General features: G+C 32.0%; 2 protein-coding genes and 1 long non-coding RNA gene across 3 annotated transcripts; 2 read left to right on the top strand and 1 right to left on the bottom strand.

Moving 5' to 3' along the window:
* Window positions 1-9,077: 9,077 nt before the first annotated feature.
* On the top strand, window positions 9,078-11,171 carry LOC137576516 (protein regulator of cytokinesis 1-like). The gene has a single exon (XM_068289685.1). The coding sequence runs from the start codon at window positions 9,243-9,245 to the stop codon at window positions 11,055-11,057; it is 1,815 nt and encodes a 604-aa protein (XP_068145786.1). The 5' UTR covers window positions 9,078-9,242; the 3' UTR covers window positions 11,058-11,171.
* Window positions 11,172-11,822: 651 nt separating this feature from the next.
* LOC137576883 (uncharacterized) lies at window positions 11,823-12,470 on the bottom strand. Its single transcript, XM_068290222.1, has one exon. The coding sequence runs from the start codon at window positions 12,371-12,373 to the stop codon at window positions 12,011-12,013; it is 363 nt and encodes a 120-aa protein (XP_068146323.1). The 5' UTR covers window positions 12,374-12,470; the 3' UTR covers window positions 11,823-12,010.
* A 3,494-nt stretch (window positions 12,471-15,964) lies between these two features.
* LOC137577562 (uncharacterized) lies at window positions 15,965-16,380 on the top strand. Its single transcript, XR_011032425.1, has 2 exons — window positions 15,965-16,027; window positions 16,112-16,380. It is a non-coding gene; the product is annotated as an uncharacterized lncRNA (long non-coding RNA).
* Window positions 16,381-17,115: the final 735 nt, after the last annotated feature.

The following is a 17,115-nucleotide window of genomic DNA, read 5'->3' as shown; positions in this document are numbered from 1 at the left end:
GAAGCCAAAAAGCTTTTCGTTGTCGTTGTCAGTCGCCTCCTTGGCAATGGTTGTACTAGTTACTAGGGTTGCCAGGTCTAACAATAGCTAAGCTTTCACTAACTGGCATAGCTCTTAATGTTGGTAAACTTACCTTAAATCAATTTAAAATGTTAATTAGATGTTGTAAAACATTTTGTTTTTATCTTTTCCCGTTTATTTTCTAGAATTTATTTAAATATTTAAGGTCTCCGAGCTTTGCAATTTTAGTTTAGTCAAGTTATTTAAAAACGGTTAGCTTTGAAAAGCTTTCTAGTTGAACTAAAAGCTCTCTAGTTTTGACAGACACAAACCCAGTTATAAATTTATCACTCATACGCACTGTGGTGAAAAACAACATTTTTTTTTGAAAAGAAAATGAAATCTTTTAAATATTGTTCAAAACTTGATTTTCTCAAAGAGTTAAAATAGTTTAACATTTTAAAACTTAAGCTAGCTTATTCATCTATTGGAAATTAATCAGCAAATGTTTTATACAACTTGAGAGTAGAAAATTATGAGTATGAATTGAAAACTAGAAAAAAACAAACAAATCTAAATAAAATAAATGACTGAAATAATTATTATTGTTAAATTAAATAAAATAAATCTAACAAAAAACTTTACTTTATCTCTAATTTCTTTATTTTATCAAAAGTGTCAATGAAGCTTGTTTCTATTCCTTTAGAAATCGTTTACCATTTTTCTGCCTGAGTGGATGAATGTGCATTTTAAAATTACAACATTAATTTTTAAAAATCAATTTAATGAGCTATAAAAGTAGTTTTCGCATTAATTCCGTTTGCATGGGCCATATTTACCTCAGAACTCATTCTGTTAAAACTACAGTCTATAATTAAATTACAACACACAAAATGTCGAAAGAGCAACCACATTAATATCAAAAAAAGGAGAAAAAAAACTGTAACTTTCAATTAAAATAATTTCTTTTAAACGCATTTTAATGCATTTAAATCATATACATTTGAATTTAAGGCCCAACCTTGTTGCTTAACCTAGTTGAAATGAGTGTGGAATCATCTCTCCGCTCGCACATTGTAAGTAGAAAAACGCATTTGAATATTCAATTAACTCTAACTGCCAATTCTGTGATAAGCTGCTTCAACTGTTAGCCAACAAAGCAACCGACCAAACAACCGTCCAACCAAATGAACAATCTGAGCCTGAATAGGCAGGCAATGTAAAAATAAACTCAATTGTTGAGAGCTCCTTTACTCTGGTCATGGCCATGGTCGAACAATTGACCACTTGGTATTGGACCATTTGCATTTGGTATGATATTTCGTTTAGGTTAAGGCCACTTGACTTTACCAGCTTTAAAATGCGGTAAAATTTAAATATATACATATATTTAAAAGGTAATGAATACGTACTGACAATTTCGTATGCCCTTGCAAAGTTCACTAGAAAGTGTCTCCAATTATAATTAATAATAATTTATATCTTCAACTTAAGCATTAAATGCTTACGTGAAGTTTAAGTAACGTGTAAAAAAAGCGATGCCGACTATAATAAGTTTATATATTTCTTCGTTGATTCAGAATGAACTTTAACCTGTGTTAAATTCTAGTTTTAATATTTTGAAAACCATCTTTAAGGCTTTCATGTTATATACTAATTCAATCAAATTAAAGATGGCACCATTATCTTAAGATCTAGAGGTGAGGCGAAACAGATCGGAAACAAATCATTGAATTTTTATGATTTTATTAGAAATTATTCTTATTAAGACTATATTTTCCGAATCTTAATCTATGTTAGGTACAATAAAGTATTAATAAAACCAATTGAAAAAGCTTTTTTTTTTGGATGTTTCATTCCTGGTAATGAAAAGAAATCCTTCGTCCCACTGTTTACTGGTAACTTCTTTGAAGAAATGCTAAAATTGCAGTAAGGACATTTATTATATATGTACCTATATAAAAAACCACGTTTTTTTGAAAGTTTTCCAACTTAATTAGAGAACTTAGCATCTAAATTAGAATTCGTTAGCAAACATTTTCTGATTTAAAAGTGAAAATTTGCATAGAAAGTATTTATTTCTCTTCGTTCTGGCATTTTCTGTTTTTGTTTTTTTTTTTTTGTCTTTAACACACTAACCCAACCTTTCAAAAAGTGTATCTTATTTATTTTTGGTTCTTTTTGTGTAGTATGACATCTTTTATTTATTCCATATAACTAACAAAAGCCAAAAAGTCAAGAGAACGCAAACAACATGTATAAATTATCACAAAGAGACACGTCCGAGACCGAGCTCCAGGAATCGGTTAGAATGGCATGAGGATGAGGGGGAAATGTTGAGGGAATGGCATAGTTCAGTCCAGCCTCTTTTCTCGGTGCAATGTAGAAAAATGTGTTGAAATATTAAAAAAGAGGCCACAAACCAAAAAAAAAAAAAAAGAAGAAAAACACAAAAAAAACGTAAAACTGTGGCCAAAATGCAGATGAGTGCAGTGACAGAAGCAGAGAGGGTATAGAGAAGAGAGCATTCAAGCGGCAGGCAGGCAGAAAATTCCTTCTATGGAAAACTTTTTTTCTATTTTTTTGTTGGACACATTTTGAAACAGGCCACTTTAGTTTTAACCACAAAGTTTGCTCCTGTCTGGGATTGTATGCGTGTGTGTGTGTGTTTGTGTGAGTGTGTCCTTCGACCTCATTGCACACTTTTGTCTTTTCATGTCATTTAACTGTGTTCTATGTGGACCTAGACCTGGACTAGGCGTTGATTGCCAGTCATTTAAAGTGTTTTTGAATGTAAATCTACATGTAAATAACATGTAGCTAAATAAAACGAATCTACTCAAAGTAAAATCCCTTTCATACTTGTCAGTAAGGACGTTGAGATATCCTAGACTGGAATATAAACAAATAGAAAGTTCATAATCTTTACAAAAGATATCAAATTAAGAACTTTCATAATCAATCATTCTCTATTGATTTGTTGGTATGTGGGTTATATAATCTTAAAGATTTTTACCTATATGGAGCACATTTTAATATCCGTTTAGAATATTTCTGAAACTGGAGATGTAGTATTTAATTTTACCATTTTAAAAAAAAGGAGAGAGATCCAAAATATAGTCAAAAATAAGATATCTCGAAAGGTAATAAGTAATGTGATAAGTAATATGAATTGAATCAGCTTTAAAAACAGCAAAAAAACCAAAAATCAATTTTTAGGAAGAACATTTTGGAAACAGTTTCCTAGAAATAAATGTAAAATATTGAATATTGAATACGACTTAATATATGTTTACTGAAAATAAAACCAAGTTCGATTTGACTTCTTATCAAATTAAAAGAAATCTTATACTGCATTCTAATATACCCTTTGATCGATTAAGTGCTGAGTATAAAAAGAGAAAACCCCAAAATACCGAAAAGAGTTCTCTGTGTCTCTAGCCTGTATTTATTTGGTTTTAGGGCCCAATTCAAATGAAGTTCTTAGACACACTCGTGGAACACTTTTCCTCTTCTTTCACACTTTCTCTGGCACTGCTTTTTTTTTCTTGCTCCCTTTCTATGTATTTCTTTAGCTTAGTCTTACCATAAGCCAGTCGTGTAAATTTATGGTTCCAATTCCAAAAGTTGAAAATAGAAAGACACAGAAAAACCTTGAACCACTTTAGTCATTGATTTTATGCAAAATGTAGTTTATTTTTATACTCTGACTATGAGTTTAATATAAATATTTTGGGATTCAAGCTCATTTATATACATTTTGAATATTATTATAATGCTTTAAATAGTTTTAAAAGAGGTAACTTTTACAATGTTTATTTTGTTTTCTAAATCTTTATTGTTCTCAGTTAGATAAATAAAATAGATTTTAATTATATTTTTTAACGTTATTTGTAAGGAATTTATAAAAAGATATATTTTACAAATTAAAAATGAGAAAATTTTAATTACAAAAATAATTTTGAAGGGTATTTAATCTTTAGAATAGCTTTTGTGATTTATTTAACTGTGTTTGTTGCTGCATTTAATGGCATTAATATAACATTTAATAGTGCGTGTGTGTGTTTTTGTGTGGGTGTGTGTGTGTGTTGGTAATGATATATATTATATATTTTTATATTTATTGGTTTGTTTGCATTCGGCAAACAAATTGTTTCGATTCATTTGTATTTATATGTATGTGTATACGATTATAACGTGTCGCGGTGATGCCCTACTGAATATTATATTTATGAATTGTACAAATATAAATCAATGGTGAATAAAGCGACCTGTTAATGTGTTAATAATTACCTTGGTCTGTTGCCAGTCTCTGCAACTGGGGGGTAATATATACATTTGTAGGTAGCATTATTCCATACACATGATTAATATGCATAATTGAACATGCAACTGAATGCCAGGACTTACATTAATGGCATAATTGATAAAAAGAAACGACAACTCACACAGATTGTCAAATGGTTGAGAATTTAACCAAACATCCTTAGCTCCTTTGTGGATACCATCCTTTGATTGATAGAGGTTCAATGAGGATTGTGGTAGTCGATCCAACTGTGTTTTTCATCTTTACTAAACAAATTTCTTGCTGTGTAAAGAAAAAGCCTTACCCGGTTAATTTGTTATTTAATATTTAATTTCTAAAGAAAAAACAATTTATAAAATTCTTTTGCATAAACAATTTTTTTGTTAATTGAAATTTCCTAACCAAATGCTTTCTCTTTTTTTTTTTTTGTTTTTGCAGTCTCTCATGGGGAAATGTGACTTGAGTACAGAGTTTAGAATTTGCAAATGTCATGACATTTCCGTTCTGTTTTTCAAAATAAACTCCTCGACTATTCACCCTTAACCCCCACCCCCCTCCACAACTCTTGCTGAGTGGCCTAATGAAAAACGTTCAAGTGAGATTTACTTAAACAAATTCTAAGACATATTTCCCTAGATAGAAAACAGCACAAGAAACTGAAGCAGATGTCTTGACTCTCGCTTTACATTTTCCTTATTTCCCTTTTGCTTTTTATGCAAAAATCAACAAAAAAAAGGATAGGATAAAATGGAAAATTTAGTTACATTTTGCTTGAATGCAATTTTTTAGCTGAATTTCTTTCTCTCATAGAAGAATATTTCTCAACTTTGAAATATGAAATAATAAAATGGCTTCTATAAATTTTATTGTTTGCCTAGTCTTTAAATATTTTAAGACAAAGCCCAAACAATAAACAAAAAAAAAAATGAATGAATTTAAAATGAAATGAAATGCCAGGCAGCTTTTGTTTTAAATGCCTTTTATATAAACCATATTTTGTGTGTGTGTGTGTGTGTGTGTGAGGCATTGGCCAATTGAGCAATAAATCAATGAAAAATAATTCATTGCCATTTTAAATATAAATTTATAAATTTGTTTTATTTTTGGTTTAACCGAAAAGCCAAAAAAAAAGGAATTACAAATTTTAACTTTAAAAACTTTAATAAATCATAATTTTAACTACAAGAACAAAAAGTTTTGTATGCAAGTTTTTTTTTTTTTTTTGGTGGAAAAAAGTTGCTAAGTATTACTCAAAGCTTTGACTTAGCATGCTTTTAATTAGAAAGCAACATTTTTTTTTTTTGTAACCAGACTTTTGCGCTTTTTGGTCATTTTCCTTCTTTTTTTTTTTTAAGGGCTCGTGTTATAATAAGTGGTTGAAGAAGACGAGTTAGACGACTGATTAAGACTCTTTTTAGCTAACTTGTACTGAAATAGTTCGGCTGACGAAGAGTCACAAAGTAGATCATAAAATGTTGCAATGGGCAAACCTGGTCTTAAAAAAGTTAACTATCTGAATAGTTTTTTCATCGTGGCAAATTGAGCAGTCGAGGCAAAATTAGTTAACATTTTAAACAAATAAGTTAAGACAGTTGAAAGTTGAAAAACTGTTTAATACTCTTTAAATTAGAGCTGGTATAAAGTCAAGTTTGTCAAAGTTTTGATAACCACCTTTTAAAGTTGTTTGTGGTTAAGGCAAAAAGAATTTCTTATTCAAGTTCAAACAAATGAAGTGATTGAAACTTTCTTAACTTTTGGACATCACGTTTTTGTAAACTTGAGCTAAAACAATTACTTTAATGATGCAAAAGTATTTAATTATTTGCTTTCTTTTCTTTTAATGGCCGATAGAATAATTAATTACATACTTATGATTTCTTGAAAAACTTTTGCCAATTACATATTGAATCTTAAAGCGAATGGAGAAACAGCGCGAATGTAATACCCTTTTCTCCACCCGGAAATGGCATTAATGCTTAAGCTGAATGTTCGTCCCTTTTTTTCCACCATTATAATTAAATGCTCTGGCAAGGTCCTCATCCTTATTCACATTCCCTCTTACCAACCATTCACATCCTTGGCGCCCATCATCGCTATGTTCGCTGCCCTCGTCTGGGGCCAAAATAGTGCACACTGCAAATAATTAGCATGGCTTGAAATCCTGTGAGTAATTAAGGTAAGTCGGGCTGTTGCCCTTGCCATCCATGTCTCAATCCTCCAACCAAGAGAGAGAGAGAGCAAAAAAAACCTGCAACCTGCTGAAAAAAAAAAAACTGTGCAGAGAAAAAAGTGTCACCAGCGGAAATTAAAGTTTAATGGCCCAACGCGTGCTAGTTGTTTGTAGTTCTCTCACTTCTCTCCCCTCTTTCTCCCTCTTTGGTCGGTGATTTTTTCACGCCGTTTTGTTTAGTTGTTGGAAAATGTTTACAATATTTTTAGCTATTAAACTAGTATCTATTTTTTTTTTTTTTGCACAAACCCGCAGACAACCTGCAGCAACTGTTACATCTGTAAGGGACAAACAAATGGTTGTTTGTTGTCAGTTGAATGCGTTGGGGTCGACTATTCTGTATACTGTAGTAATTAAGAATGGTATGAACTGTAAAAATATTTAAGTCCTGGTAACGCACAGTTAATTCTCTTCTCTCTATATGCATGTCTGTTAATCACAAAACTTACAAATTTAGTTTAAATCAAACGTGACATGGTGGGAGACCGCAGAGTTTTCTTAATATGAGTCATCTATAAGTAGAAATTCTCAAAAACTCATGAACACAATTAACTCAGTTGGCAGCGGTTATTTTTTTAAGTCTTACCGCAATTTACCCATGCATTTTAAAAAGAAGTCGATGTGGTACGCTAAACACCTGTGATGACACGTTTTGTCTGGTTGACTAATATACCATGGGTTTACTTAGACGTGGTGTGTAAGTCAACTTTTTCCAGCAACTAAATAAACAGCGGTAAAACAGTGGCTTAACTGTGTAAAAAGTTGGCTTTACAGATACATACTTTTACAATATATTAAAAAAAGTTCCCTTTACATCGATCATTGAGTTCCACAAAATGATTACTAAGTTGCATAACAAACAACTAAAAAGAGTACTAAGGTTTCGGCTTATACCAGTTGATTTTTTTTTTTTTTTTTTTTGTTTTCGTTATTTAGATTTTTTCAGCTAGTTGGCATGTGAAAACCAATTAAGAAAGCATTGAAAACATGAAATGGAAAACAATATGCACATAAAAGAACAACAAAATTCAATTTAAGCTAGAATCAGTTAAAGTTTAAGAAATGTTTTGAAAAGTTTAACAAAAGGACATTTTTCGTCTTTAACTGTTTAATAATAATAACTCTATACCAATTCAATGTAATTGAAATAATTGGCGAATTATTAAAATACATTGTAGTTTACTAAGAATCCGTAGGAACCTATTGAAATGCAAGACCAAGTTAAAGGTTTATGTTTCCGATTTCTTTTTAAAAGTTTAAATGATTTACCAATTTTAATGTAATTGTTGTAAATTTTATTGATTAAAAACCATTGATAAATAATTTTCATAAAAGGTAGATTAGATTGGCCATCTCCGCACATTGTGGAAGTTTATCTTAACTATGTAAGGTCATATCATTATCATTTAAGTTATTAGAACATAATTATTGCCTTGACCGAGTTATTGATTTTCATACGTATTGTGTAAACAAGAAATGCTAATTTGTGTCCACAAATATAAGGTTTGTTAAACTAACTAAACAAAATAACAACTCATTTGTGGTTATTCAGTTTTTTTGCTTACTTTCCTTTTGTTATCATCAACTGGCATGCACATAAGCTTTTAAGTAGTTCTATAGATTAGATAGATCACTTATTGATAAGTTCGATGATTAAGAAGTCTTATATACCAGTCTTAGTAAATGGACTAGGTAAACAGGCGGTGACTTTGTGTTTTTGTTAAAATTAGATCTACATTAAGTTGAAACTGAGCAAGGATCAGCTAATCTCTTTATCAAAACTAACATTAAGGTTTTGTCTAGCACTGTTTTTGAATTTAACAGCACTGATTTTAGCTGTAAGTATTAGATTTAGCTATTTTTAAAAATATTAATCGGCTAATAGCCTTTTTTCTATTAAGACACTATTCGATTAATGTAAAAGATTATCGATAGAAGTGTGAGAATCTGTGCAAGCTGTACACTTTCGCATATTATTTGTTCCTAGTTACAAATATTGGCTATTGTGTTTTTAAACTTAATTTATCATTATCAAATCAGGTTGTGAACTGTGAATAACATTTACGGATAAAATTGAATATTTTCGTGATGGCGTGGTAACAATTTTGTGGTAAAGAGAGAGAACTTTACTTGGGCAAAGACACATCTATGTACTCTACAACGGCCATCATGGCACGACTATTGAGAGACAAAGTTTGAAAATTATTGGTTATAAGACTCCTTCCGGCTTTGTTTTTTTACATCTATTGCCTACAACATTTTCATTTGAAGTATAAATTTAACAAATGGATGCATTTACAAGGTAAAAAACGCTACCAATCTTTGGCTTCGCATTAGTGATGGGCTGGTCTCGATATTTTTAAAAATTAATTTAGTGAATGGAAATCGATAAGTTTCCGCTAAAATATTCTAGCACTTTTAGCGGAATGTGGTAGAGTTTTATGTTATCGCTGCATTTGCTCATCCCTAGCTGAAAATATGCCAAATGCTGCTTTCAAATTCAAATCCTATATTTCATTTCAAAAGTGTTGCAAAGTCGGCGGTGCCATATCGTTTGTCGTGCTAGTTTTGTTTTCAATGTAGTCAGTTATTTAAAAGTTATCATTCAAAAACAAAAACTCCGCATCCATACACGTACTTACACTGGCGGAATAGAATTAAGACTACGAAATTGCTTAAAAATAGTTGAAAAAAAAAAAAAAAATTATGAACACCACAACTAAATCGACTATTCTTGAAGAAACCTCCGCATATGTCGATCTCTTGCAGGCCATTTGGAATCAAATGTTTGAGCCTACAACATGCCATGAATATCTTCTACGTCTTAAGGATCATATTATTTTATTTTTTAATGATCTAATTAATGAATCGGAGCAAAAGGAACAACAGATTTTGGACGAAATATCGAGATTGAGCAATATCACCGATGACCTCAATCGTCAATTAAATCGAAAGGTTGTCATGGATCAGCGGCCCTCGGACATGCCCCTAACAATGTGGCAACTGAATCTGGACAATAGCGTCGAAAATCTCAAAAAGGACTTAAGCGAGCGTCGGGCCGAGATTTTCGACTTGCTATTGCATCAGGAGCAGCTGTGCGCAGAATTAGGTGAACTGCCCCGGCCCTTATCGACGGATCCAATAGCTACTGACGACGATTTATTGGCATTTCGTAAGCATTTGGAACAAATGTCCGACCAACGTGAATTGCTTCTCAACGAGATTGGACAGTTGAGACAGCAAATTCATCAGGATATGAAGACGTTGGACCTTTTGGCCAGTAGCGAAAATGAAAATCGATTATTAAATGCAATCAATCATGATCCAATACCAGAGACATTGGACAGTCTTCAGAAACTGCATGAAACGTATAAGACTCAGGTGGATCAAATGAAGAATGAAATTGATGTGATGTTCGAGAAAATACAAACGCTATGGATTTGTCTGGGCGAGAATGTAATTGATTCATTTGGTAGGCGACAAGTAGAAGAGTGCAAATCAAATTACAATCAGCGCTCATTTGATATACTTCTGGAGGAGTTGCAACGCTGTCAGAACTTAAGAATGCAGAATCTCCCAAGTTATATGGAGAATCTGCGTGTTGAGTTCTCCAAGTGGTGCGATGTCACCTTGAAAAGCGATCAGGAACGCATGCGATTCAACATTTTACACAACGACTCTGGCAATGAAGATTTGCTCGATGTGTATGAACTGGAACTAGAAGACGTTATGAATTTTTATAGAAAAAATAAAACCATCTTTAACTTGTTTAAGCGTCGCGTAACACTATGGACTCGTATGGAGGCTTTGGAGACCAAAGCCCATGAGCCGGGACGCTTCAACAATCGTGGAGGTCAACTACTCAAAGAAGAACGTGAACGCAAAGCCATTGGCGTTAAATTGGGCAAGATTGAAGCAGAATTAACCAAATTGGTGGAGGATTATATGCAGCGAGAGAATGTTCCATTTTTGGTCTATGGCAAGAATATATTGGAGCGATTCGCAGAGGATTGGGAAGCTAAAAAGAAGAATCGTCCGGAACCTGTAAGCAAAATACCACTTACAGCCAGAGCTACCCGAACGCCTACATCAATGCGAAAGGCGTCCAGATCGACTATTTCCTTAAAAAAGATTGCAGCGAACACCAAACTTGATACCGGCAGCACTGGCCAACTGTTGAATAGTGGATCTTCTTCCAACTCGGTAAATGATGCAGAAGCTGTCAAAACAACAAGATCAAATCTGTTGGCCAAAAACTCTTGGAAAACACAAGCAAAGTCCACCCCTAAACTTCATACATCGAGTGACGAAGATGAGTATTTTCGAAATGAGAATTATGGTTTTCGTTACGGTGGTAGTTGTAAAGAACTTAATCAACATTTGAATCAACGAACCTTTAGAATGCCTCTAAGCTTGCGTCAGCCCAAAGCTAAACCTTCAAGACCATTGGAGAATGGTGACCAGAAGCGTTGCCAGCGTAATCCGGCCGAGGCGCGCGGAAATCCCACATGGCGACCTTAGATGGTATACTGGAATACAATTTATCTATCAAGAATCCTAATATTCCCAATTTTTGTCTTGTGTTACATAAGATTTTAATGAAATTATAATGTATATTATTATTTACACTAGTAAGTAATTGTTCCAACTTAGTTTCTGTAATTTACCATCTAGTCTCTATCAGTCTCTTGTTACTTGAACTTTAAAGAGCTTAAATAAAATTCAAACTTCTCCACATAAATTGTTTTGCTTTGTTTTGTTGGTATTATTATATGTCCATGTTTGATATATGTAGGGATTGGATAGTGAATGTGGAGATCTTGCCTCTACTAATCAACTCAGTTTTTAAGTTAAGGGCGGAGCAGTGAAATAGCTGAATAGACAACGTTGCTAACACATTTTTTGTTGTTTTAGAGCCACCTTGTCAAATCTGATAACTAGCAAAACGTGAGAAAGCAACATAAAAGATCAAAGTTTTTATTGCTGTAGATAAAATCCAGAAGCTATGTGAATTATTTCTTTATTTGTTGCCTCAAATGTCGTATATATAAAGTTAGGATCTGATTCAGAAGAGAGTTATGCCATTTCACGATTTCATAAAGTTCAGACAGTAAACTGATACAAGAATTCAACATGTTCACTGTTTTTCAATAGTTTTCCACAATATGTCACAAGCTGTTGTTCACAATTGATACATACATATATCCCTGAAAGAGAGGGTACACACACACTCACACACACGCACAAGAAAGAATGTTGGTTTCATGTCGATTTACACACATGGACTTTGTTTCGTCATTTTATTGAAAACTTATACCTAAAACGTGGAGTTTACAGATTATTTAGATTATTTTGTCATTGATTTCCAATTATGTTTACACAATACTTAATAATGGAGCATTAATTGAACTAATTAGTTAGACACTTATTACATTTCTTTATCGGCATTTCGTTTCGTTTCGTTTCGCTTTGTTTCACCGCACTTTAATGCTCTGCACTTCCAACCAAATCATGATTACGGCAATTGCCACATAGATACAGATAATAATCAATATTAACAAGGCACTGGCATTTGTGATTTGTATTAGAAGTAGGATGCTGCCAATTAGAAATGTTGTGGCCAGAAAGAGGACCATTCCAATGGTCGAGCAATTGCGATACCATGCAAAATTCTTATCCGGCGGTGGTATATAAATATTTGGCCTTAAGATGCTATATTCCTTTTGATATTGTGTCTCAAAGCCGCTAGTAAAATCCACTTCATCGTGGCCACCTGACGATCCAGCTGCTGTTGCTGCTGCTGCTGCCGATTTTTTCATCTGCGCCTCCGTGTCCATAATGAAACGCGTTCGTTGGCTAACTGAAAAAAAAAAAAATACTTTCGTCTTTGATATTGTTCCTGATTACCCATCAGCCGTAACAGCGACAAGTCTGCGTCATTATCACACACATTGGCTGAAAGGTGTTAATTGAAGGCGACAACAATAACAACAACCACAATAGCACAAATACAAAGTCGGTTGTTTTTTTTTTTTATTACTGAGTCAGATAAGATATAGACAATATAGCTGACTGAGAGCGACTAAGTGAGAAAATTTTTCAATGGTGTGTGAGAAAGAGAGTTGACAAGTGAAACTGCAACCTTATCAATTATGACTTCTAAACTATTCTCTCGTTTTTTCTTATTCTCCCTCTCTCTCTCTCTCTCTTTCTCTTTTTCACTCTTTCAATGGCTCTTTTCTCTGTTTTTTCCCAAAAAAAAAAAAAAAAAAAAAAAAAAAAATGGTGTTAATTTTACGCTCTGACAAATTCATCATTCTGTCGTTTTCTTTCTTATTGCTCTGTTACATACAAAGTTGTATCGATGTTTAAATACCCTGCAATTGAAAAATACAGAGGGTATGTTTATGCCATGGACATAAGTACTCTTACTTGTTTATATAAATACTATCACTATTATAGTTTGAAAAATGTTTTGTGTGATAATTTTTATAAGGCGTGGTCAACAAATCTTAAATTTTATATACATAGAAATATGATCCAAGAGATATGAGCAAAAAATACAGTTTTAAATTTCCTCATTGATAATCGTTAGATTGATTTGAAAGGAAAATAATGAAAATAACGTAACAAGTATCGTGAAAAGATCTAAGCTCCTTCAAAAGTCAAATTCTTTAATAGAGGATATTTTTAAAGTCTATGCGTTTAGTGAGTTATATTGTGCATTCATTCCTCTTCCCCTTAATATACATTTTGTTGATTTTTCCCTTTATTTTCTGGTTTGTATACACCAGTTATGTGTGATTCGCGTTTTGGTTTTCCCTCGTTGAAATTTTCTTGCTCGCCAATTGGAAATAAACAAGCCAAACTCAGCATACAAATAAATGCTGAGTTATCTACAAATTGAGACGTTGACAAAGAGATCCATGTGTATTCAGGTTCAATTAAAATTGTTCGGTACAGCATAAAACCCTTGATGCCAGTTGACCAATTGAGTTCCAAGAGCAAGAGATGGAAGGAATTCCGATCTTACTATGTAGTTATTTGTTTTACTAAAGGTACGGAGTTAATTGGCTGACCTAAAACTAATATAAAATGCTTTTAATTTGATTTATTACTGAAAAAGGCATTACTCTTTATCACATTTAATGAATGACTAACAACTGCTAATGGAGACATGAATCGATCACTACTAGAAGCCAAATTTAGACGTCTTAGATATAAAGTTTATCCACTTTGACGGCCATAGGTAAGAAAAGACTAGCCATAAGACCTTCTGGTTTATATAGAAGTCTTAGAAACAATTGGAAAAATGTTTGAGACGGGGACTACCGCTGATTTCCCCAAATTCCATAATGATTACTATCATAACGAAGTCTATATTACACCCAATATATACATACAATCAATATATGCATAGAGTCTGCCAATTAAGTGCTGAATCATTTGGTTTTAAGTAAAAAATATGACGAGTATTTACAATAAGCATTATTGGAAAAATAATGTACAACAATCACCAAAGGAAATATTATTCATAAAATACTTGAAAATAAAATTTGGTCTCTAGAGACTGAATCATAATGAGTGGTTCCACTTCCGAAACAGCTGCAAATTTTATAATTAAATTAATCGGAGATTTACATACATATGTATGAAGCAAAGATAACAAGATTTTCAGCTGGCAATCAAACTTTAATAATAATAATTAAAAATTTCCGTATTGAAATTTAATATAGTTAACGAGAATAATACGAAATGATAATACATTACGTAATAGTTCTTATTTGATCAAAATTTGTTTTGATGAGCATTTTCCTTGCGTCTTTTAAGTTGATTTTAATTTTTAAGTCATTTAATTAAAATAATTAAGTTTGTTGTTACCGATAAATAATGCAATAAATGTGCGTGTATAAAAGTTTAGAAATAGTTTTTTTTATTTACTAAAATTATTTAATTTCATAATATATTGTTTAACAGTGAAAAAAATAGTTTTTATTTATCACACCATAAAAATATTATTTTATCAAGTGTTATTTACATAATTTAAGTATGTTTAATAATATGTTTTCGTTTTCCAATTGATTATTCATTTAATTAAATACCCTGCAGCTAATTAAATCAAGACCCACCCCACACACACACACACACACACACACACACACAAAACACACACATATCACACCCATAAATCATACAAAATATGTAAGTAAGTAGTTTCATTTACGCATATTTTATTTTGTGGTCATTACAATGTTTAGTTTATTTACATGGCTCACTTTACCTAATATGTACACACAATGTTCCTTTTTTTTTTTGTTGCTGGGTAAATATTTGACATGTTTAATGTTTACCAATTCACTCAGCTAAATGGAAAATACATTTTTTTTTGTGATAAGAAAAACGTGTTTAATTAAAAATTGCACTAAAAATGTAAATAAATGTATGCTTTTGCATATATATATTTAGGTTTTTAAATATTCTTTTATTATGCTATAGCAGAGGGAAATATAAAGTTAAAGTCAGAAGTCAGCATGAGCAATAGTTTTCTTCTGTCCGTGTATTTTGACGATCGAAATTCAAAAAATAATGGAATGAAACTTGGAATTTAAGCATTTTATTAATGTGCCTGCGCAAAGTTAAAAAATCTTTCTGATCATATTATTATAATATTAAACTTATAAAAAAAAGGGTATATGAGCTTGGGCAAAGACTTGGCTTCTTTGATAACTTTACGATGACATGACATGAAATCTCGATGGAGTTTGTTTTCATATGATGTCATAATACTCATTATTCTCTGTATGACAGAGTATATTGAGTTCTTCATAGCTTCTATTTATACAAATGTATAAAAAAGGCCAGATAAATATGTTGATATCTAAACTCTTGAGAGTAATTGCTTAGATATTTAGAGAATCGTCGAAACTTCAATTAGAATAAGAAATAGGGAAACCTTGTTTTAAAGGTTGAAATCCCAAATTTTCTTCAAAAATTATGATTTTTTTTAATACATTCTATAGTTATGCATAATGATGCAATCTTTCAATACAATACTGAAACACTAGACAACAAAAATGTCATTTTTGAAATATTAAATCAATAATATTTAGTCTAGCTATTAATTTTATAAAGTTTTTCTGACAATTACAAGCTAATAAATAGATCTCATAATTTTTATAAATTTAATGTATAATAGTTAATAGATAACTAAATAGTTTTGTCAAAGATGTGAGTCACAAAAAAGTTAAATACGGTATGGGACATCTACGATAGAGGTAAAAGTTTGGTTGAACAGTGTAAATGTTTGCCCTTCCCTTCGCCTTCTCAATATTTTTAAACGAAAGGGGAAAAGGTTTGAGTTTGTATGTGTGTGTGTGTGTAGTTCGGGTATGGGGACTCAGTGGCTTACCCAATTATTCTCGTTAAGGCATCAGTTTGCGCAAACACATCGAGTTGAAAAGATCTGAATGGAATTAAGATTTAAAAATGTGGTAAATTTAAAACTAAAAAAAAAGAAACAAAAATGTTTTCGATCGTTTTTTGACATATTGTGCTTTATTTATGTCATTTCTTAGTGCTGATAAAGAAATTCTGTTGCATGAAGATGTGATTTTGGCTATCGATGTTGATGAATCTGAGCTGAGCCAGGATTTTGGTGTTAAGACAGAAGCCAAACCGGAGGTAACAACCCATCGAGGCATTAATTTATGCGGAATATCCAATAATTGGAGCAATGTGGGAATATTTCTTTGCGTTCTGTATAATTTTCTAATTTGTTTACTGTTAATTTTAGGTTATTTATATAAAAACAGTAAATAGAAATAAATATGCATTTACAAAACGAGTGAATATTTCAAGGTCAATACAATTTACCAGTTTAAACTTGAAAGAGGCGATAAGGTTAAGATTTGCGGAGCGTGTGTCGTTTGATATGCCTTGGATTGGCTCTTATCAAAGTGTTGAAAATGTTGTTGAATTGTGTTTAGCATATGAGGCAAAAAATCATTGTGGTCCAGAGCTTATGTATCACAAATGTGAATTGTTCATACATTTAATTTCCGACGAAAACTACTTCCCTTTTCGTCTTGGTTGGCTTTAACTATCAGTTTGAATTCACCAAAAGTGAATTCTCTCTAACTCATTCTCTTTTCTACAAGAAGTTATCACAGAAGACAATCAATTACCTTAACAGGTTCGAACTCGTACCGAAAATCTAATCCTTTCAAGTCACATCAGCTCAGTGCTTCCACGTCATTCATGCGTTTGGAATCTCATTACATTGGAAAGCAATCCAGTGGGCTCTAGAAAACCAAAGTACAAAATTCACAACAACAGTGTATTAAGGAAAAAATAATGTTGATAAAATATAATTGACTTTTAAGCTTTTTGAAAAAAGCATTACTCACGGCATCACTTTATAATGTTATTCTTGGAACTATTAATAATATAAGGCTTGGATAAAATTAGTTTAAACATTTTCAAACATAATAATGTTACTAAATATCTTCGAAAAGTTTTGAATAGATTATGAATAATAGGTAAACCAGAGGGCCGGGGCTAACTTCGACCGCGTCAAAGT

The sequence above is a fragment of the Drosophila tropicalis genome, unplaced genomic scaffold (genome assembly GCF_018151085.1).
Source record: "Drosophila tropicalis isolate 14030-0801.00 unplaced genomic scaffold, ASM1815108v1 contig_1187, whole genome shotgun sequence".
Classification (NCBI taxonomy): domain Eukaryota; kingdom Metazoa; phylum Arthropoda; class Insecta; order Diptera; family Drosophilidae; genus Drosophila; species Drosophila tropicalis.
The sequence above is the reverse complement of the archived record's forward strand: the minus strand, read 5'-3'. Positions and strand labels throughout refer to the sequence as shown.